Here is a 25223-nt window from a genome sequence, read left to right as displayed (position 1 = left end):
GTTGCCGCATAGACTCTGTTTAACTCACTGATAAAACAGGTGTGACATATTCACAGAAGAAAAACATTTGGTGTGAAAACAAGCCCCCCGCCCCTGCAAACACACACTCCATTTTAGTTAGATTTCTTTATTTATAAAGAGAAAGAGCTATCAAGGTAAAAGCTAGTTCTAATTTACATAGATGTATGTGTGTACTTAATCCAGCTGTTATTTTCTGGGAGTGATGCAGATCCACATGATGTCCCTGAGAGCTGACTTTTACAGTGAATTTAGGTTTATAAGGTGGGTAAAACTGCAAGATATAGTTCCTAAGTCAGCAGGTTATAACACTTAAGAGGAGGAAAGAATCCCTGGCTGCATTAGTGAAGAGCATCATGTGATACTGAATTGTCTTTTAACACTAGCATTTTTGGAAGGACTTTTTTGGCTTTTCAGATTGGAAAAAAGATCTGAAAAAGATCTGATCAAAGAGATAAAAGCAGGGATAATAGTTATTGCCTTCCTATAATGATGTTTCAACTGTAAAGTAAAAGACTGAAAAAAATGTTGCTTTGCATGGTTAATTCATTTAAATCTGTTTTGAATATTCTGATTTATTTTGCAATATACTGTATACATCTACAACTATCTTTATGTTTTATATTAATATTTATCTCTGAAATAATTGGAAGTTCATTAAAAATATTTTAGTTCAGTGAAGAATACCCTTCAAAAAGTCAAGTGCAATGGAAATGTTATTCATTATTTTTTTCATTTAAATTGTAAAAGAAAGGCATTTCCAAATCAGTTAGCATTTGAACTATAACATTTTTCTTTAGATTAGATAATTGTGCATATGTTGCATCAGTTATTGTGTGTATTGTGTGTGTACTATTATGCATAAATGTTATTTGAGAAGTTGTCATTAGTGTTACAACCAGTTCAGTGTGGGAATGAAATCAATTATGTTACTTTAACTTTTCAGTTTATGAGAAAATTGTCACCTTTACTCTTTCTTAAATTATTCTTGCCTTTATTAATTCAGTAGTGGAACTGAACCATTTTTCAAAGGGAAAAAGGGAATAGAAGCTTGTCTTTATTTCCCATGTATATGCAGTGTTGGGCTCGGGAGAATGGTATACTAAATATATATATATATGTATGTATATAATATATATATAAAGAAATCAGTGGCCTTTTCTATCTTGCTGCATTACATGGATTTGATAGATGTTTCTGCAGCATTGTTACTTACTCTGTTCAAATCAATGCTCTGAGGTTTCCTTTATGTGATTGATTTCTTCCAGGTTATCCTACAAAGTATGTGATTTAATAAACACCCCTGTTACTTGTTAACTAGCATACAAATATCTGTAATATTACATACACTGACACTGTAAGGTTTCCATAGTGCTTCAGTCATAAGATTTTGAGGGTATAATTGTATTTGAACAGATAAAAGAAAAATATATTGGTGTTTTGTAGCCAAAAAGGAAAATAAAAATTCTTAGGAAAATAGAAATAAGAGGAAGAGCTAACAGAAAAAGCCTAATCCTGTAGGAGATGATGAAAAGGAGAGATGCTGACTGGTGTTCTCTTCTTTAATACCTCTTTGATGCCTCAGAAAAGAAATATTTTTCTGTGCTTTTCTATTCTTAAACACTGCAGTAACAGATTAAAAAGAATCAGTAGCAGTGTACAAATGTTCATGTCCCAAAATATACTGAAGCCAATTATAAGTAAGTATCTGTCATTAAGATTTACTGTAGGTTTTTACAGAAATTGGGAGTCAGGGAGGAGTTAAAATATTTAATGTGAAATAGTAATACTTATTTTTCATTGTGTTTGGGCTCCCTTCTTTTTAATAAGATATTATTTCATAGCTACAGTTGTTCTGCCGCAGCAATTTACAGATTATTAATGTTTTGGGCAATTGCATCCTGAAGGAGTTCAGTGTAAGGACAAGGAAGGATTTTGCTTGTCGTTTGGTTATTTAGAAGTAGTTGCTTATGGCTGGATTATACGATACATGTTCTGGATACGGGTTATTGCAGAGCTCTGTTGGTCCTAATAATTTTAATCTCTGTGCTTCCATGGCACCTTTCTGGTACTCCAAAGACAATGTTTTCTAGTGCTTTCCAGCTCCCAGACTTTTCTGTGTATAAGCACTGACAGAAAATGCAATGGCCTTCAAGCATTAGTGTCTTATGCTGTTAGGATGTTTGGAGAGAAGTCATAAGAGGTTAGTGTGTAATATTTTAACATGGATGTCCGAAAAGAGCATTTTTCATTTTCCTCGAAGCGGACTCCTAATTCTTTAGTTTTCCTGATAGCATCCTAACATATCCTCGTTCCTTTCTACTTTTTTCTCCCTCTGTATATGGTGATTTTTTTCCCTCCATGCCTTTTGCAATATTTTATTCTCTAAGTGTAAATATTAATAGTTTCACAATAGGTCTCTGTGTAAATGTGGGTTGCAGTTGGATACATAGTGTGCTCCTCTAGTCTCTATACTCAAATCAGTCAGTGAAAAAAAAAAAAAAATCAGTCAAAAAAACCGTTCTTTAATGCTTTCTTGGAAGTGTTGTTGGGGTTCTGTTACTCTTTCTCCAGGAGACTTGTATTTTTGATATTACCCCATCCTCAACTGCTTTCGCAGGAGGAGGTTTTGCTTTTCAATTGCTATACTATTGTTTCTAATATCACTTAGCAGTGTTGTCTTTCCCTACTGCTTTGTATTGTAGAATTAAAATGCTACTTTCAGCAGAGCAACTCTCTCATGGCTTTGAAGGACAGATATTATTCTAACCCCTCTAATACCCTGGGAAGTATTGTACAATATGATTCTATTCAGTCCACGTTTTTATCAGCACGATCAACATTACCTACAGCTGTCGTTCCATTTTAGAGCATAGCCCTACAGCTATTTTTTTCTTTTTGCAATATCAAGATATGAAGGAGATGAATGAAAGTTTCTTGCATGTTTTTGTTAGAGTGTTTTTATAGCTCCCATGAACAGTGATGGACTTGGCAGCCTGGAGACTGAAATCCTCTGTTTAATCACGGGTTAGGTGTAGTACAGCAGAAAGACACATTTCTGTGCATGGCTTCTGCAACATTTCTAAGTCTTCAGCTGGAGAGCCTGTCCTCTCTTAAGTGGGAAAAAAAAATTCCCGGGTGAGACAGTCCCTGGTCTCATCTCTGTGACTGTGGAAAAGAAGCATTCATGCCACTGAGTTTCATGATGTGCTGATGTGTAGCATGGAGTGGATTAAGTTCCCTTCTGCTCGTTTGGGAAGTTCTCACTGAAAGTTACTGAGAGAATTTGTTTTGTCCCGTTTGGAAGCTGGATATCTGTTTGTGTCAAGTTGTCACGTCTCTCTTCAAAAGGTGGTAGGTTTTCAGGTCAATTTGCTTTTAGCCATGTAATTCCTAACCAAGGGTTTGATCATTAAAGTGTGTGTGTGTGTGTGTGTAAATGTATGTATGTTTATGTTTTTACTTGTGTTTTGAATCAAAATCTCAAAATTTGCTGACTAAAAAAAGAGAGCTAAGAAAAACAATACGTGTCATTCCAGTTTTTAGGAAGACGAGATATTTTATTGGACAAAGGAAGCCCAAAGCCCATCGGTATCCTAGGACCAAAGAAAAAGTATTGCATAGAATTCTTGTGTGTAGTCATAAATCGTAATCTCTTTATACTTGTTTATGTTGTAATGGGAGGACAAAGGTCTTAAGTCATACTCTTTTTCAAATAGACGTGTTTATGGGGGGTTATTCAGCTTTCTGTGAAAATCCAATGTAATAAAAGTATATCCTATTGCAAAAGAAGTGCTGGCTATTATATTTGTGAGAGATTGTTTGACTCTTTTTTTTTTTTTCCAGCTAACAGGACACATGACTTTGCGAATTGCCAATGAACCAGTTTTACCATTTAATGCCCTTGACATCGCGCTGCAAGTTCAGAACAATCTTAAAGGTAATTTATGTTAGAGAAATATTGTTCACCATTAATATAACAGGAAAAATGATCCTCAGATTTCTGATACTCGGACTTGCAATTTCCATTTGAGTGATAGCCACTGATTTTATTAGTTAAACAGTGTCATAATATAGTGTTAAATGAAACACAGTTGGAAACTTTATTGTTGTGAGGAACTTACTTTATACATCATTGTGATGTTCTCTGCTAGTACCTAGACTGCAGAAGAACAATAAACCTTCCTACTGCTGATGAAAACAGTGGTCATCTTAGCTTCAATACTGAGGACCAGGGAGGAAGAGGAAATCTGGGTTCACACACTGTCCCGTTTCACTCATCCGTATCTCCTCCTCATTCACAATCATCTATCTTCCTCCTCCCGTTCCGGCCCTTTTCCCATGCAGCTTCCTTATACCCCAGTGTATTCAAATGAGATCCAACTCTCCTTCCTTTTTCTCAGTGATTAGTTTAAAGTAGGGTGGATGTGGAGAGTATATGAACGGCTTGGTGCTGGGAGATTAAATCTTTTGCTAGCTAATCTTTAGCTGCCAGACTCTAACATAATTCCTTGGATGTGTGCAAACTGAGGTATTTCAGAAGCTGATAGTTTGGTCAGAATTGCGCAAACCTAAAAGGAATGGCAAAAGGCACATTCCTGACAAGACGCTATCGTTGTTGTCATTGTTCCCCTGCTCCATGAAATTTCAAAGCATACTCCAAAGCATGCTGCTGTTAGGACCTGACAATGAGAAAGTGTGGAATGTATTTCAACCGAGGTAAAGCTATGTTGTTATTTCTTCATCTGTGATTATGTCTCAAATAAAAAGTGCCCATAGTGTGCTACGGCCTTTCAAAAAGAAGTTTCCTATTGATTTTATTGTCTGTCGGACTTTCTTGCGTTCTTGTAGTTATGCGTAAATACTTGAGTACCTGAGTTGCAGACTTGTGCTTTCATCGGCTTCCTCACATAAGGATATGTGTATCTCTTAACGTGTACTTATATTGCATTTATATATACTTTCAAAGGACTCAATTCTGTAATGTGCTGGGTGTCCTTAACTCCTGTTAAATACACTAGGACTTGAAGTTATTCTATAAACAATTTCCTAAAGTCAGATTGGGCTGAATGGCAGGTTTTAGGGAGCTATCATCCACTGCATGTTTACATCTGGCTTGAGGCCTATTCCTCAGAAAGAGTAGGGGAAAAACTGTTAAGCGAGACGTGCTCCCTCCTTCACTTGCACTTGCACAACCCAGAACTCTTAAAGACAAGCTACTGCTTTTGGGTTTACCTGAAAAGAAGGATTGTGCCTGGAGATGCATTTCCTTTTGTCCATCTGCTGATGGTCTGATGTTGCCTTGGGGGTCATACCTATCATGAACTGGTTTCTGAGATTGAAATCCAGCTCCCTGGACTGTTGAGACTCTTTAAGAACAGAGCAGACAGATTATCTAGTGATAACACATGTCCAGAATGAGAAGATTTAGGTTTCTTCCTAATATCTCTGTTATGTGCTTACTGCATGATCTTCAGCAAATCATAACTTTTCCATGCTGGTGTGACAGTTATTCATGGTTATTTATACAAAGGGATTTAATATGACTTAATGTTTTAAGTACTTTGAGAATTTAGAATGGAAAATGTAGTAGTAGCACAAAATAGTATCTTACAGTATCTGTCTGCTCACAGATGTGATTTTTGTTTATTAGAGAGATTTATAAATAGGTGATAGTTAAAAAGATTATTCTTATTAACTGCACACTGCGGTTGCGCAGTGTTTGTGCCTTTAATGCATTTAAAGTCAAGACACACTGCAACTTGAATCAGGTACAAGAATATCTTGCTAAGTCTTGCATACTGTCTTGCTAAGTCGTGCAAACCCAATTTATCTTTTGAGGTCTGGGGCAGACAAGACATCAAATCCAGTATGTGAATGATACAAATGGTTGGATTACCTGTAAGCATTTTTATTCAAAACATATTCATATTGTCAGCTGAATGCTTTTAGCACTGTGCAGGTCGGACTTCCTTCTTGTAGCCTATCTTGCATGGAATTGAGCCTCATTAAAATTTAGTATTTTACAGCAAGCTCAGGGGATTGATGACAGAGGTGTTAAAGCCCTGTGTTATGGATCAACAGCCTCTCTCTAGCTTTGCACCTGACTGACTCAGCAATAACAAGTTGAACATGCTGTTTGCAAAGGGAAAGGCAACCAGCTGTGATGCTAGGCATGTCTCTCACTTAGGTGCTGTTAGCTAGAGAAGCTAACACGGTTTCATCCCACCTTGGCTTTGGCAGTCCTTTCAAAAATTGCTGTGTTGCCCCAGCCTTAGATTGTGGTTGAGTAGCACCAAGCATAAATGTTAAGATTCCCAAGTTGTGGATTTCATCACAGGTCAATCAAGCTGCTGAGCAAATTAGATAAGCTCCACCCTGCCTCTAATATATGCTGGCTGAGAGTGGCCTATGAAAACAAGTTAACTGGGGATCAGATTTTCTGTTTTCCTCCGTATAAGAAGGCAAAGGCCCTGATTTAAAACTCTTCTGTTGCCTCAGTGCCAATTAGATATTTTGCTTCCCATTACTTAGGCCCTTTCTTCTCCCCAGAGCAGATGCAAGTTTTACAGCTGTTACAGTAGCTAATGTGCTTGTGATGCTAATAGTAGGCAATGTTAATGGAAGTTTAAAAATAATCTGTTTTATGATAAACTGTTTCCAGGAAAGTTTGCATGACTTACCACAGCGCTGGCTCAACCCATACATTTCAAAATATCAGTCTGAACTTTCAGTTCTTAAATCAATACAGAAATATGACATATTTTTGTCATTTGCTTGATGGCCTCAAACTCCTTGCCTACAACTACCTGCTAGTCTTCAGCTTGGGTTCATTTTACCTGCTTGATCATATTGCCCTAAGGGTTTATGGTGCTTTTCAGAGTTACTTTCTGCGGCTGTCTGTAATGTTCAGAGAGTTTCCCTCTCATTGTCTCCACCCGTAATTCTTGGCTCCTACAGAGGTGAAAAATTCAGCAGTTACTTATCATACAAGACCATAATGATGAAAATATTTACTCTGTCATGAGATACTGACATCTCTTTAGTGTTCTTTCAAGGATATTATGTATTAGTACTGCCTTGAAGCAACATGGAAAAACACGTTTTCCATGGACAAAGCATTTAGTACTGAAGGGAAAGTATAGGCTGTTCTGTATCAGTAGCCTATATGTGGTTCAGCAGCTCTGTACAGTAGCACTGATAACTCCTCCTGTATTGACATCCATTATAATATGGCACAACATGCCTTTTTAGTAGCATGACAGCGTCTTTGAAAAGGGGCTTGTTATAGCAACAACAAATTGGTTTGCTTTGGCCAATAGTAATTAGGGTAGCAAAATTCAAGCCGATGGCAACATCTTCTTTGTAGTGAGGAGATCTGTGGATTTGTGTTTCTGCCTGCTTTAGGGTTATTTCTACAAAGCTTTCACATTCAGATTTTCCACTGCCAGGACTGATCATCCTGGTTTTGCACAGCATGAAAAATCCTCCTAGTGAATATGACAATACACCCTAGCCAATCCTGAATGCCCAAGGTAATCCAAACCTGAAGCAATTTCTCCTGTCTCTCTCACACAAAGGCATGCTTGCATACATTTATGGAAAGTGAGTGCCATACCTTAAACTGCTGATTTGTCAGTCCCCGGTCGTTGATCTGTAAGTACACCTGGGCAAGTACATTGATACCAGAAGGCACAAACATGATTTAAAAATGTTAAATCTCTAGTATTACCTTTCATAAGACCAATTGGTTACACAGGGAAAGGCTATTGTATTCAATCCATCTGTAAAAATATGTATCCATTTGTTATAACCTATTTTTGAATTAAAGCTGTTTTACATTTACCAAATGTAATGAAAATCAACAGTATAATTCAGTGATCAACAGCATACAGACTCTTGAGTCACTTCCTTGTACTTGCAATTTTATTTATTTAACAGCTAAACAGCTAGCTCAGATGATTCATCATGATTCATACTGGAAAAAGGACAAAGAATACAAAATATAATAAAGCGTTGTTAATAAAGGGTTGTTTTCTCTTGAGTGAAGTAACACTTGCAATTTTTTCTGCTCTTCAAAGAGGTGTCACAAGATGTTTAAGACATTATTAGTTAATGCATCCTTTTCTTTGAAAACCAGTTGCCCTTCCACTCCCAGCTTCTTAATTTGTGCCAGGTATAAATTACACTTGGCAGTGAAGTTCAGTGTGTGGTAATAAAAACTACTGACGCCCTTAAAGCTATGTCCTTAGTCCTATGTGGTAACAGTAGTCTTAAACACTTCCAGGTTTTGTAGTGAAGTATTAAGAAAAGGGTCTGTGTTTTTGTGTTCGTAATGAGTGCTGTTTTAGAGAGTGATGTAAGCAGGTTTTTTTTCCTCATGACTCTAACATAAAATTTAGGGGTTAGGGGCAAAAGGCATCCTATGGAGGAGCAGTGGGAGCATTTACTGGCTTTTTATGTTTAAAAGGGTGGTCTGAATGGCTTCATTTCCAAATGGAGAACGGTGTCTTTTCCCTTTATCTCACCTTCCCTATTGAAAAGGCATAGTTCACATTTACAACTGCTTTTGTAATAGTCAGAATAAAAATTATAAATATTGTATGATCCTTGGTATATGAAGTGCTCTGTTGAAACTAAAACAGTCTTTCAAAAAGGGAGAATTTTAACCTTTCCCTACTAACACAAGTCCCAAGATAAGGTACGCACAGTACCTGATATATGCAGGGAAATTGTAAGAAGATAATCAGCTGCACAAGATATTTGCACTGGATCTTTTCAGCGTTTTCATCATGATGTGTGATTGTCATATACTTGATGCAGATAAGGGGTTGTTTTATTAGCTTTTATGGACAAAACCTATTCTAGGTAAAATTTACTGTCTTGAAGGTCACTATATGTCACATTGAATAGTGAAGAGTGAGTTAAGGTTTTTTTGTACAGACACCTCTGTTTCATAGTTTCATGGCCAAGACTCATTATCAGAATGCTTTTATTAGGCAAAATAAAAAAAAAAAACATGGAAAAACCAATAAAGTATTAGAATGTAAAATGCCAAGGAAGACTTGTATTTAATAAATATTCTTAATTCCTTTCTGATTTAATTGTAGAGAATTTTTGCTAGGGAATCCCCATGAAGAATTTTTGCCAGATATTCCCCTAGCATGGGTCAAACTACTACTTATCTAGTCTTAAGTACATGTTTCTCTCAGAAGAAGAAATGATTTTTTACAGTTCTCTAAGGAAAAAGTAGCAACCCTGAATTTGTTCTGTCTTTCGTTTCTTACTCCTATCTGATAACAGATCTGCTGGGGGGGGTTGTTGGAAATAATTCCAATCCAGCTGGGCCTTAGTCATGTTGTTGGGTTGATTCAAGCATACATTTATCAACATTAAAAAGGAAGTTTGTATGTAGACATCCCAGACAGATCTATGTGTTTAAAAGGCAGTATCATACAAGACGCTGCAGCCTTAGAATTAAAATAAAAATCTCTTAACTAAAATGTATAACTAGAATGACACAGTAAATTTGTGAAAATGCTTCAAGAAAACATTAAAAAAATGCATCTAGTTTTTCAAAAAATAGCAAAAAAATGTTGAATAAATCTAGACCAAAGCATGAGTTTTCTTTTTCTTTTCATTTGCACCAGTAAGTTGTAGTTGGATTCTGAAGCTCATTAGCAGAAAGAGAGGAGTTCTAAGTAAGGAAAAAGATCTGATGAAAGAAAATTACATCATAAAAATCAGACTCCAGTTAGTCTGTAAGTTTACCAGTAAAATTATTGCACTTGCAATAAGACTCACCGTTTAATGGAACAATTAAACTGCCATTTGATCCTTTAGGTTGATTAAAGAAATAAGCAGGATGTGATATGTGAAATTTAACTGTGTTAAACTAAAAAATAAGCCCTGACTTTAGGTTTCTGAGGGATTTTTGGACCAGAAATCTACAAAAGCTCAGATTTCAAGTTGAGAATATTGCTATTTTGTAAAAATAAATTTCCAAATGTATCGAGCTTATATTCTTGAATAATTTTTTTTTTCCTGAGGCATCAGCCAAACTTAATCAGACTTTTAAACTACTTCAAACTGAATTGGAATAATACCAAGCCTGAACATGAAGATATAATGTTGCTTATTATCCATTCTAATTAGGGAAAGGTGGAGTGGTCAAGAGTTGTTTATAAAGCAACCATGTCCCAAACTAAGATTGATATAAAACATCTCTCACCCCTGTTCCCACAGGGAATTTCTGTTCATTGTTGAAATTCATCTTCGTAGTTCAATAAATCTGACAATTTCTCTCATGCCAACATCTGTCTCTCCCTGATAATGTATTTCAGATCATTTTGTATTGTGCTAGATTGAAATGTGTTAGTCAGCTGAATGACAGGAGTGCATAGGAGATCTGTGAACGCCTTTCCCTTTACTGAACTGTTTCCAATAGCAAATCTCTCTTTCCATACAAGAGTGACAATATGTCAAGTTCAGGGGCCTCCTTGAACTTCTTAGTTTTTGCATTTTTGTTATGCACCCTGTTAGCCTCCATCCATGTATAGTTAGAGAAATAAGTTTACCTTTTCTGATCTCTCCATTTATCCATTGGAAAAGGAACTTGAAAACCTAATTAGCTTGTGTCTTAAACTGCCTGTTGAGATTGATCATCCCAGTCAGTAAGATACCAAACAACTTTTAAAGCTGGATGATTTATCTTAATTAAATCATCATTTTAATGCTTTAAGGATATTTGAATTTACCTTAACAGGCAAAGCGAATCCTGGCCGTAAAGACCACTTGAAAATGGTCATTTCCATTCTGGAAATATTTTTCCTTTTTTTTTTTTTTTTTTGACTTTGCATCAGGTTCAGACTCCATTTTGTTTTTCGATGGGTTCATATAAATTTGATGGGAGTCTATGCATGGGAGAGGAGAGCATGGTCTTCACCTGCGCTGTAGGTAGGTATATACTGCACACTGAGTAAACTCCAATTTATTCATTGCCCATTTCTCTCTGGACCGTGAACCAGGAAATGTCTAAATAGCAGTGTGCTTCAAAGTGCTGTAAGCTTTTATTATTTTGATTTCTGTGTGGGATTATGAACATAATAATGGTTAACACCGAGTCTTGGAAGTTTTGAAAATAATGACTGACTTAGAATACATGTTGGGACATAAATTGAAGTTTTCTTTGGCTCGTGGATGTGTAGTGTAAACGTTTATCTGTTAAATTAAAAGGAGCAATTTCAGATCCTCTACAAAGGCTGTTAACCCCTAGGATCCTAAAATGATGGACAAAATTCAATTAAACTGCCTATTGAAATTTTCTGTACACCAGTCGTTATGGAACCTGAACACAAGCCCCTCTCCTGCTTTCAAACTTGGGAGCAATAGAATCAGAAAACACTGAATAAGTACCATCTCAGAAGGAAACTCTGTAGTTACTGCTATTTAACCATTGCTTCCCGCATAACTGATTTTCCAGTGATAGATTTCAAGTGGGTGCCCCAAAATAATTCCATATAGCTTATGAGATCCTAAAATATCACAGCAAAAATTGATCCTCTGTTAAAAAAAAAAATATCAGAATGTATGCACAATGATCTGTGTGGCCTTCCTTGATCTGTTACATGATTATTTCCAGAGAAAAAAAAAAAAAGGCCCAGATTTTAATTGCACTGTTAATTTTATTTTATTCTATTTTGTAAGCAAGAGTAATAAGTGATATTCTCTGATTCACTTGGTGGTAACTGTCTTTCTCTTTTTTTTCCTAGGCAGTCAAGTAGACACTCATCAGTTGCTTGCAGTGGCAGCACGTCTGAGGGACACCGCAGAATTGTTCCAATCAGATGAGATGCGCCCAGCTAATGACCCCAAGGAGAGAGCTCCTATCAGAGTCAGGATGCTCAATGATGTGCTGCAAAGCTTAGAGAAAAACTTTGTGATTCGGCAAGCTCCTCCAGGACTTTACAGGTATAGTGTTCCAACATGTTCCTCGTTCACCTGCTTAAGCTGAAATGGTAGTCTCACACTGCTTAGTTTTCAAAACTGTCATGCTCTTTTAAAAATACTTCAGTGAGAATCCAAGATTAAAGCTAATTTTTTTCCTATTTCATCCTTTCAGCAGAAAATACAAATTCATTACAATACAAGAGATAATTAGAATGCCACAATGTAGCATTTCTGTCGTGACATCACTGCTTACAAGATGTACTGTGTGATGGCAACTCATGCAGCATGACAGATACTTGTGGCACAGTGAGCTTTCAAAAGCAGAAAATATTTTGAAGTCTAATAGTACTTGACAAGCTCCAGCTATATTTTGTTTAAAACTTTGTGCGTATCGTTGAAGACTCGAAGTTTCACAAGATCCTGTGCGGCATTATTTAACACATTTAATTATATAGCAATGTTTTTAGGAGCTTTTTAGTCAATTAAAGGTGGTACAATGGAGTGAATGGTAGGGCCTTAGTCAGTCACCATTCATAACATCCTATATCAACTTACAGTTATTCTCCAATGTATATTCAGCAGCTCTCTGTCCAAATTGATTTTAAAATGCCACGATCATTTCACCTTTTACTTTCTCAGAAAGAAATCTGCAGGTTTGTATCTCTCACCGTAGATTCCTCTGCAGAAAAACTTCTGGTCATCAGTAGTTTAGCAAAAGTTTTAAAAGAAAGAATTGGCCAATTCTGCACTGCACAGTGCCTGGCCCTGCAACTATGCAGCATCAGTAACAGAGTGTATGTATGTGCTTGAGTAAAGAGCGTCTGGAGCGCTGTACTACAGCCCATCAATTTAGTGTTTCATAGCTTGACCCCAAGGGTATGTATTGCATGCCCTGGGCCATAGAACCAGGGCATGCAAATTGTTTGAGGTTACCAGGCCTATTGGGATAGTTTTGAAGGACTTGGCAGCTGAATGAAGCCAGTGTGTGATCCACACTGCCCATTAGGCGGGGTCCCCACGTAGAACTGTCCCTAAAGCCATACCCAGGCTTTACTTTAGCGGGAACTGGTGGGGTAACTCAAAATAAGAGCTTGAAAGTGAACTAACATACATATACAGTAGACAGTCAGGGGATCAGGATCCTGGAGTGAACGAGGGATCTGTGTTAATAGGCAGTATAGATGTATCTACAGAGCTAACTAAAGACATAAAACAATGCTTTTTGGCAGTTGATGGGAAAACATTGTCAAACATCTTAACTAAATTGCTACGAGCTATTGTTTCAATTGGGTCCAAAATAGATAGAAGAGGTAGATTTTTGAAGAAAAATAGAAAGCACTGTCCTTGGGAGGAAGAGATTCTTTCAAGCACTATAAATGAAACAGATGCAGTCATCTTTTAACAAAAGCAGAAGACAAAAGAAGGTACTTGCGGTGAACAGAACAGTGTCAGTGAATAAACCCCTAGGGCTATAATAAAGAAAATGTAATAAAGTTTTGGGAGGGACTAATTTACCTCATTCCTTCCATGACTGAATTTTAGTACAAAGAAATACAGCAAAATGGGATTAAATGAAGTCTAAAATTCCAGGTTTAGCAATGCCTGACTTGCTTCTTTGAACTGGTGTGATGTTGCAAAGGAACCATGAAACTGGTGAATATAATGTGACAGTGTTGCATCACAACAATACATTGCTGAAATTGGCCCAGTATATGCACCTGTTCTTTATTTGCAAAAACAAATGTTACCAAAAGTCGGGATTCCAATGCAAAGATACAAAGGACCTCTATTATTTAAATTCTTGCATTAATTGTCATGATTGTTACTCATCAAGATGTAATTGCTAGATATGTAGGTAAAATATAAATTAAGTTTTTCACCTTTCTGCTCTCAGCAGCACTTCAGCACAGAGTGCGTTATTCACACTGGCAAAGTAGATAGTATGGAGGTGAAAGTTTTGTAATTTTTTTCCCCCTCTTGATTTCATTAATTTGATGTAAGGTTTAACAGTGGACCATGAAGATACTTCACAGTTTGTGGCAACACATTGAATTTGGCTTTACTTGGAAGTATTCTACCTAACATCCGTTGCAGTATATAACAAAAGTAAAGTGCATCTTCTGTATCATCTTTTAGATACTTATTTAAAATGAATCTGTTTTTTCCTATAGCTTTTGTCTACTTGTTTAGCGTACTGTGCAAATGGGTTTTAGTCCTGTGTGTGTGATACAGCTCACACTAAGGTGTACATGTTGTCTGTCTTCTAATGTTGAAGGTACCTCAGCCAGTTTGTTGTAGATGCTCTGCAGATGCCTCCTTCCCCCCACGCCCAGATAAGGCCATGTGGCCTCTGTATTTATGAAGCTAGCACTTTAAAAAAGCATATTTTGACAGCTTTTTATTATACTATATGCTGCAGTACAGGCGTAGCCTGGTAGTCAGGATACAGGCATATCTATAAAGGGAGATATGTGATAATAGTGTACCTGTTCTGTCTTAACCTTCAGAATTGCTTTGCTAACACTCAGAGGAGAAACCCTCCAAGAATTATGGTTATGCGGTCCTCTTGCAAGAGTGCTAAAACTCATGTTGCCGTGTCTTTGCTGACATTGCCATACCTACTGGATAGATTATGCTAGCACATGCTAAAGAAACCTCTTGTTTGTAGATACTGCTGAGAGACCTAAGCTGACCTTCAGATCTTTGAAAAACTGTAATGCAGGAGGAAATAATAGTTATTCATTTGGAAGCTCAGAATATGTTATCTTAAGTCAAGGAGCTGTAACAGAATGGAAGTTGTTTTACTGTGTCACTTTCCAGGGTAGAAACTACTCTGTTCTGGGACAAGAGATATCCATATAACTGAGGTAGGTTTCTCACTGAGCTAACAATAGCGTAAATGTGCAGCCTTCACTCTTTAAAAGCCGTCTGACATGGCTAGAGCATCGCAAAGAGAAGTCTGAACAGCAGTTATGGCAGTGATTGAAATGCAGAGTAGAGTTGTGCAAGTTAGCTTTAAATTGTATTAGTAATCCTCCAGCTTTACTGTGCCAAGGTTTATAATTGTAATGTAGATATACTTTTAATGTAAATAGAAGCAAGGGCAGTTGATAGATTTCTGATTTCTTTTCCTGCCATTGACAGTCTTCATCACAGTTTTTTTGTTTGGAAAAATTGACCTAACAATACATCTTTATTTGGGTTATTTTCACATTTTAGGAATTGGAAGTCCTGTGAAGTCTTAACTGATGCAATTATAGAAATGCTTTTTGTGTTCAAAAGCTATAATTGATAGTATCACAGGAAAACTAGAAGTATTTGAAAAACCTGACATACTTTTCTACTTGGATAACTTTAAACTTAGAAAAGACATTTCTTTTTGTAATTTGGTAAAGAAAACAAACAAACAAAAAATCAGTCTCACAGCTGGGACCTTGTATGTCATGTTTCAGCCCAGTGGGAAAATTGATGGGCGAGTTATAAAGCCCTGAAATAGTGGTTTATAATGGAAATGCTGGCAGCCCTTTAACTATAGCAGCACAGGCAATGCAGCAATAAATACTATACTTCATCTGTAAACAGAAATTTAGGATGCAGTTTGCAGCCTTGACCTTCAGGCTCCAACTGTGTTTAGATCATTAAGATTCCATAAATACTGTTATTTACAGCCTTCTGAAGGAAGAATTTGTGTGCACAGTAAAGCACGTATTCTTCATGAAAAAATGATTGCTTCCTGTATACCCATTTGGGCCCATATTCTCAACCTCAATCAAAGTACTTGACAAAATTTGCTGAAGTTTAGACATCGTTTTTAGGCTTCTGCTCGTCCTTATTCACAGCTCTTTCGATCTATACTGTGTTTTCTTTACTAGCAGTTGAATTAAAAAGAAAGGTGGGTCTTTTTGCTTTACTGGGAGAGGTAGGTTGCAATCTGTTTGTGCCTATCCGCTAAAGGGGGACTAAGGCATCTTTTCTATGTCTCGTTTGTGTGGTTTGTAAGCTCACTGGCATAGCAATAGTCTCTTACTATATATATGTACTTAATGCAATAGACCCTTCATTGCAGCCAGTGCCATAAGGCATTATGCTGTCATAATTGATACATTCAACTATTGCTCATTATTCATCTATAATGAGCAATAAAATAATTCAAGGTTACTAAATAGAACTCAAATGTCTTTGGCTTCTGATAATTATGTTAGTATATCCTTACTAAATTTAAGTAATGGTGACTGACATTGACAGGTTGTTCAGTATAGTGTAAGTAAACACTGTAGTTTAGGTAATTATTCTTCTTACCTGAACTTCATGACATTGAACTGAAAATTTCACAATAGCATACTTTGCCCATGGTGTCCTATTTCCAGCTGAGCTGGAAATGCACAAGTACAGCTTTCATCAGCATATTTTAGTCTTATCCAGAAACTGGGCAGAATAAAGAAAAATAGATTGACGAATATGCTTTTCAAAGATTAATTTCAAGATTGATTTGAGGTTAGGATTCTGAGTTTTATTGTGTCTTAAAAATTTATCTAATTCCAGTGGTAACCCTGAGTAGACTTTCTATTTTCAATAACACATTTTAGGAACAAAATAGGTTAGTTCTTGGTTACTTTTCATTAATCTTCCTTTGTTTCTCATTACGTTTTGCATAATATTGATAATTTTGTGATTGATATGTTGTCATTTTTCGATGGCATAATCAGTAAAGATTTTGTGTATGTTTGTTTCTTTTAGCTATCCTTTTTCTTTCTTTCCACTTTTCTGATCTATATTCATATTGACCATTTCTGTCCTCTATATTTTGTGCTACTTGTATTTTGATATCAGTATTAATAGCCATACATTACACTGTAGTGGTATGGAGAAAGGAAAGATAAGAACAGAGGTTCCATTACTTTAGGTACTATGTAAACACAGAAGAAAAAAGAGGATCACAAACATATTGTCCTCTCAATGAGAAGGTCAGCCTCAGCAGTAATATGAAATAATTCTATAAATGCTGATAAACATTAAAAAAAAACATTCATCATATTCACTAAAGCATATGTATTTTCCTGCCAAGGACAGGAGAAGATATTTCATATCTGTAGTCTAAACAACAAAGGCTGCTTCAGCCAAAATAAACATGGATTAAATCAGAGATCGGGGCAGTTTCGCTACAGTGAAAGCAACTTGTCTAATAAGGTCAAGGAAGTACTAGCTGACACCTCTTATGATGCTGATTAACCAAATCTTTACATGGCTTCTGTGAGAGGACAACAAAATTAATTGCTGTAAGTGAATGTTGATATGTTAGATAATCAGGCATATGCATCCATGCTGAGTGATGCATCTCCTCTTTGTCTGTTTTATGAACATCTTTGTCTTGTGTGCATAATCTTTAGAACTCTTTCTAAAAGGCTGCTGTTATGCTTTTGCATCCTTTTACAAAAATACCTAGCAAAGCACTGATGCTGGCAATCACAGGTAACAAGATGAGCAAGTACCTTTGTGGTTTTTCTAAATATTGAGCTCAAAACTTGGGTATGCCTACTGTGAGTAAGACTGTTCCTCCTGTTCCACTCTTTCTTACGTTTTGCTGATCGCCACAGCCTCTGACAACTTGTCAGCCTCATTTGTCTGTCAAGTCCATGTGTATACGTTTTAGATATTCATATAGAGAGCTTATATCTTTTTATTGAAAGTGGCATTATAAAAATGAATAATAATATTGCAAAGAAATGAGGTAACAGAGAGAATTTCATAGAGTATCAAATAGAGCACACACAATGCATTAGAAGATGTCTTCTCTTTCTGGATCTGTTTGATTTCTTCAGGTCTGTGTCTACGACTCAACATGATTTTGATATTACATGGATGCTGTTGATCCTAGGTGCATCTGCTAGTATGGATTCAGGCTTTCCTGGAATACCCAGTGATGCTCCCACTAGGACTTCCAAATATAAACAAGTCACTAAAAACAGAGTTTGTCTCTTCAGTCTTTTAAAAGTAGAGAGCAAAAAAGGCATACAAGGGTTTAGGCTGTTGTTTCTGCTCCAGTTAAAAGGTGGTTTATATTCTTACTAGACCATTGCTTCAGGAACAGCTATCTTGTGACTGATGGTTCTTTTAACAATTTTATAGAAGGTTCAAAGTCAACTTGTGTAAAATCTCTCATTGCAGAGGTTCATTCTCCATAGCCTGCCAAGTTTGTCCCGTCCATTAAGGCTGTATGCATCTATCACCCTTTTTTATGGAATTGTTGCAAGTGTCATTATGATATTTCTAGTAGAGATAATAATTGACATAGCTAAACTGTAAAGGTAAGAATAAAATAATTTGTGTTTTCAAGAAACACATCCAGCAGTTTTTCATTGCTTATTTGTGTATGTTAAAAACTCCTTTTGCCTTTTTTTTGCATGGTTACCCAGGTACGGTATTGGAATTTCAGTGAGCTAAAGAGTAACAACAAATCAGTGCATTATAATATCCTGAAAAAGTGAAAAGATCTACAATGAAAAGATTGGAGGTCCTAAATTTGCTGTAAGGAGATGAAACATGGTTTTAGTACCACGTGAAAATGTAATTTGCATTGTTGCTAATCTCCTGGCACTCAAAGGTTTGTTGTTCAGTAGAACAAATGTTTTTCTTTCAGATTGAGTTTTGTTATATTTATTCCTGATACATGTACAGAGTTTACTGGATTTATTTCTGTTTTGCTGATAAACTGCAGCACATTCTCAGGTGTCCAAATTCATATACCCTAAGACTTTAGCTTCTAGAGATAAGTTTAGTAGGAAAATTAAAGTCCTTATTAAATCTCCATGTGTAAACAAGCAGCTCATTGGATTTACAAAGGATAAGCATTAAAGATGCAAATATTTCTAGAGACCCGCTAATCTTACATAGTGACATGGATAAACATGTAATACAATGTCATTTAAAAAAATACCCAAGAGCTGCTACCACAGCTTGAATTACCGCAGTAATTCTTTCTTACTGTTTAGGCTCTTTACAGGTTTGGTTTTTCATTTCGAACTCTTTGTTTGTGGCTTCACATAGGGAGTTTTTCTGTGCTGTTGTGTTTCAGACAGTTTTCATCTGTGAAGACTTTACTGACCTGAACCAACCATGTGCAAAATAATTTTTCTGTTTTCTGCATTGTATTATATGGAGCAGAGAGTGATGTGGTGCGATGTGCTGATGATTCTTACCATGGGAAATACCACAACGATCCATGTAGCATTGGCAGTAATAGATAGTAATGTTTAGTCTCATAATGTTATCTGCCATATGAACTTTGTGAATACAATATTAGAATGCTGTTGGGGAGAGTGAGGGAGCTGTGTATAGTTTTAGAGTTACTTTACCTCCAATTTTGCCATTCAGTCAGAATAAATGAATTTCCTTCCTATTGCACAGCAGTGATTGTAAATCTCACTTTTCTCCTTAATATTTTGTACCTTTTGAAATTTGCACCTCTTTTTTTTTTCTTTAGTTGTTCCACCCCTTGTAAATGGAGTTATATAGGTGGTACTACTTTGCTTTCTAATCTTTCGCTAGTGTTTGTTGGCTCTGTCAGTAATATGATGATTCTGTTTTCTTCTCAGATTAACTGCTCCAGGAAAGCGTTGTCTCCTTTTCTGCAAATGTGCACACTTGGTCTTATTGTGCCTTGTTTTTTACAGTGTAAATATTTTTGTCCTTCCCTATCCATCCTTCATATTGTTGTTCATTATCTTCTCCATTCTGGCTTTACGCATTGTTTTCTTTTTTCCAGCATACTGTTCTGCAGCACCTATAGTATTATTACCTTCTTGACTAATTTCTCCCTGTTCCTCAGTTTCTTGCTTTATAAAATTTAAGTTCCTATGCCACACTTGAAGCGTTGTATAAAATTCTACCACAGCTACTTTTCTCCATCTTTTTGCATTCTGATTTTCCCATTGTTTTCTTATTTTTCACTTGTTCTACTTTTGCTTTCACTTCCTCATTTATCCAGGACATGCAATGCCTCACGCTACCCAAAAATGTGCTGTAAGCGTGCCTTGACCATGCAAAGTATCTGATTTTTTTGTGTTATGACATTTATTGGCATGAATAGCTTGATTAGATTTTTTTTAGCTCATTTCACACAAGGTGGTCTGCTAACCATGAAAAGCATCTTCACTGAGAACGGTGCAGAGCTGTCTCACCAATTGTTAGCAAATCTTCTAACTAGTACACAGTTTCCATGCAATTGCCATTGCTAGCAGATCTTGCTCAGATATGTGTTAAATAGGTCAAGAATATTTGATTGTAGAGAGAAATGGGTTATGATTTTCATACAGTTATATAAAGTATTAGAGTTCAAATTTACCAAATTTGACAGACACTTAATCAGATTTTTATTCTTTTTTTCTATTTTTGTTAGAAACAGGGGAGCCTATAAAGTTATTTAGATGCAAAAAATATATAGTCCCTCATTTTTGGTCATGACAGATAAAAGCTAGGAACCATTGATGTATCTTTGAAATGCTAGCTGGGAACTTTTCTCAAACAAAATACAAAAATAAGAGGAATTCATTGGTACTAAAAGGGGCAATAGTTAATATGTAATGCCCCTTCCCATAAGAAACTACCCAGGCTGCAGTGCTTAGAAATTTGGTTGCTGAAATCACTAACAGGAAAATTACCTTCATTGTGACAAAAATATTTAAGTATTCTATGTCTACATGGTATAGAATTTAATAAAAAAAAATAACTTCAGACACTTCTTTAATGGACATGTTGTCACATAATTGATTTTTCATCAAAAATTTCTTCTTACTTTGATACCTTTTCTGATTTCTGCTATGATGATGTTGGTCTTGCACATCTTGTGGGATGGAGTTACTTAAAATTAGTCCGTACCAGAGCTGGAAATGGAGATCAAGCTAGTGTACTGCATCAAACATTGGACACTGCCTCCTACTGCTTTGTTTGGAAATAGTATTCCTCTCTAGGAATCAGATGTTTTACATATGTAATTCCTAAATAAAAATCACTGTGAAGCCTTCAGAACATCAGCTGCAAGTCAATTTGAAATAATTTTATTAATTCACTTCCCCCAAGTCCTCCAAAATAGTAGCACATCTGCTTTGAATTTGCTTTCCAGACGGAGACATCCTTAAAACAAAAATAGTTTCCTCCAATTATTCAGCAGAAGCATATGCTTCTTCATTTGAAAAGCATTAGTGTAGCATAAATCAATCTAAGAGCAATATGCTCAGATTTGTTACCCACAGCTATCACATTGTTTTAAATTTAACCAAGTATCATTCGGACTATTTGTTACCAACAAATAACATTTTAAATAGAGCTATTTTTATTTTGTTAAATGCATAAATCACTTAAGTCCGGGTGCAAGTCCTTGTTCTAAGAAATTACAGAACAAATATTAGAGAATTTTAAAGGAATTCATATACTTATGTATATATATATATATATATATATATACACACACACACAGAGAAATATATATATATATTTCTGTAGAGCACACATCATTCTCTGATCAGTTGCATATAAGTAGTGAAAGCTGTGTGGCAAAGAATCTGATAGTGTGTTACATTTTGTGGGGGTTCTTTCATCAATTTCTAGATTAGTCCACTTGATTTCTGTAAAACCCTAGAGAAATCATGGGTGATTAATTAAAGAACCGCTTGATCTCAGACCTCTGCATTCCAAGTGGAACTACTCTGGGGAGGTGAGGTCTTCTTGCTTAGATAATTTCTGGATTTTTCTTCTCAATATTTATGTGAACATGAGTACAAATATAAACTGTGATCCAAAATCTTATTTTATATAGATGACTCTTTCCCTGATCGAAAATTCCAGTGAAATTATATGTGGAAAAGTTGTGCCATAAGAGAGGGAGAATAATACAATTAAATGGTATTCAAAAAGGATATTTGCTGCAAATTAAAGCCTTGTAGAGATGGAGCAGGCATATATCTTTGGACCCATATTCTACTCAGTGATTAGCTGCTGGGATATACTGGAAGCTGTTTTGCCACAAAACAGCCACAAAAAAAAATCAAAGGAATAAATGAAGTTATTACTGTTTATTTGATGAAAGTGAAAAAGTTCAGCTATAGGTTGTTTTAGAGGGTTTCCCATTTGAAATCTTTTCCAAGACATTGTAGAGCACTGCCCTATTATCAGAAAATCAAGACTAACATTTGGTTAGTTTTATTTTATGATAGTCTCTTCTATTGACAGGAATTGCTCAACTATCAAAAGAATCATTTACTTGCATACTTCAGAATACAGGTGAAAGTGAATGTTCTCTGTGAATGATCTGTGTTTTTGGTCATAAAAATTACAGAAAACAACTTCTACTCAACTTGATTTCTTGAATACATCTTCCAAATCTTTAGGATTCTGAATGCTTGTGCAAGAAATTTGCCATCTAGTAGATGAATCTATAAAGGTCACCGGAATGGCTTAAATAATGTCAGGGGAAGGTCTAAGGGTAAGGTTACTGTTTGAGCTGAGTTTGTGGGGACTTAGGACAGTGGAGAAATAGACTGACATTTATAACTAAGTTGTCCTGAAAGCTCGGCTGCTATATCCCCATCTTTCCTGGTCACATGCATGCTGTTGGATCTTGAGCTCAGGTTGCCCCAGAGTCAGTGACTTCTACTGGTTGATCCAGCAGGAAAACTAGCTTTGTAGAAAAAAGCTTTTCCTCTGTATCAGCTATAATAACATGCAGTGAAAGTTTACCACTGCATAAATTTTGTCCTGATAAAAGATAGTTTTATATGGGTAGCAACTATAATTTTATAATATTCTGCTTCTGCCATCATAGTGCTGTGCAATAAAAGAGCTAAGAGTACTTCTTAATAAACTATACGTGGGTGTGAAAGTTTAAAAAATAGGAAGAGAGAAATATTGATGGAGATGAAAAGGATTAGGGACCTGGAGGAAGAAGAAAGGAACCTTTCTGTACCTTCAGCATAAAATTTTCTGAGGTACAAACAAGTGTAAACAAACTAGTATAAATCACTTGATACCTTTTCCAGGCGTGGAAAATCTGTAATATTTTATGTCCTGTGATAAGCCAGCACCTTGTGGAACTAGAAGTGCGAACATATAAATATTTTTATTGGAATGCATTTATTTATTTACCCAGTTACAGTAATATTTTGTGTTTTACAAATGTGAATGAAAACAAGATTTCTGGATCTAAGAAAAGTGCATTCAAAACTGAACATTATCAGGGGAAAGGGAAATGCAGAAAGCCTCTGTTTTGATATTTTTTTCCCCAGAGTACACGAAAAAATAATTCAGAGATTTATGAAATTGAATATGTGTGGATGCTGAAGCAGCTGTAGTCACAGCACATTGGGTTATGACTAGAGTAGACAGAGGGTGACCATAGCATTTATCTATAAATATTCCACTAAGACAACCTGCTCATTTCATGTGCGACTGTATACTTGCTGTCATGAACTAATGGTTTAGTGATTACTTTTCTTTTCAAAAACTTAAACATTGGCTCTTAGGTAGGAAGATATTTGTGAGCAACTGAATAATTCAGCTTATGTTGTACATTACTCGCATACGTACTTTTCTAGTAAGTAAAATAATCCTTTTTCATGAGAAGAATAATGCAGTAATCTACTTTTATCTGTACTCTCCAGTTGCTCCAATATAATCTCCAAAATCATTGTGTAAAGCCATTATATTATCGAGTGTGATTTATCATTCAAGAATTTGTCATATTCATTTCAGCTTGGTGAGACTGGTATTATATCCCTATTTGTGATAACAAAAAAACAGCGTTTGACCATAAAGGCATTTTATTCATCAATAATGAATACAAAGGGCTCATAAAAGTTACAGAAGAGGTTCTTTTGGAATTCACTTTATAAGTTTCTTTTCTTCAGTTTGCTAAGGCTGATTCATTTGTGTGGAGATACTTTCTCTCTCTTAATGGTACTACCTGAAGTTATTAATTAGGTTTTCTAGTTTGGTTTTACACTTCAGATCACTGTTATGTGTCATTGAAACAAGCCCATTGAGATGAGTGATGCATATTGTAACTTCATTAATGTCATCAATAACGTACTGCGCTTCCCTTTTAGGAGTCTCTTTCTGTTTTGTGTGGGTCAGGCTAACTGTATGAATTACGTATATAAGCTCAAAATAGTTAAAGATGAAGGTAGATACTTAAGCAGTTAGGCAAGAGGCTGGAATTAGTGTTGTTTTAAAGTTGTAGGCTACAAAAACAATTTGCATTAAGGAATGTTTAAGTAATTGAATCTCACAGCATAAATGAAAGTGTCTTGGTATTCTTATGCATGTTGTGGTCACACAGAGATATCTTGTGCCAGTGACAGGGTCGGGTGTTATTTTGCAGTCAATGTGTAATTTTGAATGAAAACTCTTTACTGACTTGTAAAGGCATGGAAGTAATAAACTAGAATAGTCTTTTTTTTTCACTTGATAAAGCTTGGACAGAGATAAGAAAATTGTAAAATACCACAAGAAAGATGGCATGGCTTGCAAAGCAGATAAGTAATTGGAAAGTATAAGATCCTGGGAGAATTCATAGCAGAAAATTTGAAAAAACAGATACTGTACAGTGTTTCTTACTTTAGAGTATTTGCATATATCAAAATGAAAAATGGGTTCCGTCATACTACGCAGTCAGGCATGCCTAAACCATATTACTATTGCAGAAGTTAAGATACTCTTTTTAAATTATGATAAAAGACTGCTTGTCTCTTTTATTCATCTAACATCTACATATCCCTCATTAGATGCCGATTTGTACTGTAGTCAGGTGGGATGGGCTAGGAATATTTCTCTTTTACAATGGACCATCTGCCTTTGTAATCACAGCAGTAGAATTAAACTGTCTTAACATCCTTGGATCTTTTTTGCCTGTGTGTGCCGCCTTTGGAGCGCATTTGAAGATGGGATAGGAAAAGATGAGTTCCTGTTCACCTCTTAAATTTATTTTCTCAGCGATCCCCAAGTGTTCCAGTCTTCAGGTCATTCTCTCTTTCTAAAGAGTCAGATTCATAGCGGTCTGAATCAGTGTCACTCTGCTGGCAGTTATTGGCATATGACATTTTTGCAAGTTGAAGTTAGCGCCACCGAGTAGAGATATCCTAATACGGATGAGGATGCCAGTGTTGTAGCCTTTGGAGTAGAATCCTTGGCTCATCCGACTTTCCAGGCTACCAGATAGGACTGTCACACATCTCCTGCGAGCAGAAAATAATGTGATTATCTCTAGC

The 25223-nt window shown here is 36.0% G+C and overlaps 1 protein-coding gene across 11 annotated transcripts in view; it reads left to right on the top strand.

Moving 5' to 3' along the window:
• NAALADL2 (N-acetylated alpha-linked acidic dipeptidase like 2) overlaps positions 1 to 25223 on the top strand; it is a 524823-nt gene that overhangs the window by 489258 nt on the left and 10342 nt on the right. For all 11 annotated transcript variants that reach the window (XR_011142818.1, XR_011142817.1, XM_068954255.1 and 8 more), the window contains 2 exons: positions 3865 to 3958; positions 11790 to 11988. Coding sequence is in view for 9 of the 11 variants with exons in the window: in XM_068954255.1 (XP_068810356.1) it covers positions 3865 to 3958; positions 11790 to 11988 (293 nt within the window). In the remaining 2 variants the exon portion in view is untranslated. The remainder of the gene's footprint in view (positions 1 to 3864; positions 3959 to 11789; positions 11989 to 25223) is intronic.

The sequence above is a fragment of the Struthio camelus genome, chromosome 9, assembly GCF_040807025.1.
Source record: "Struthio camelus isolate bStrCam1 chromosome 9, bStrCam1.hap1, whole genome shotgun sequence".
Taxonomy (NCBI): domain Eukaryota; kingdom Metazoa; phylum Chordata; class Aves; order Struthioniformes; family Struthionidae; genus Struthio; species Struthio camelus.
Note: the sequence above shows the minus strand (reverse complement) of the source record. Positions and strands in the feature narration are given on the sequence as shown.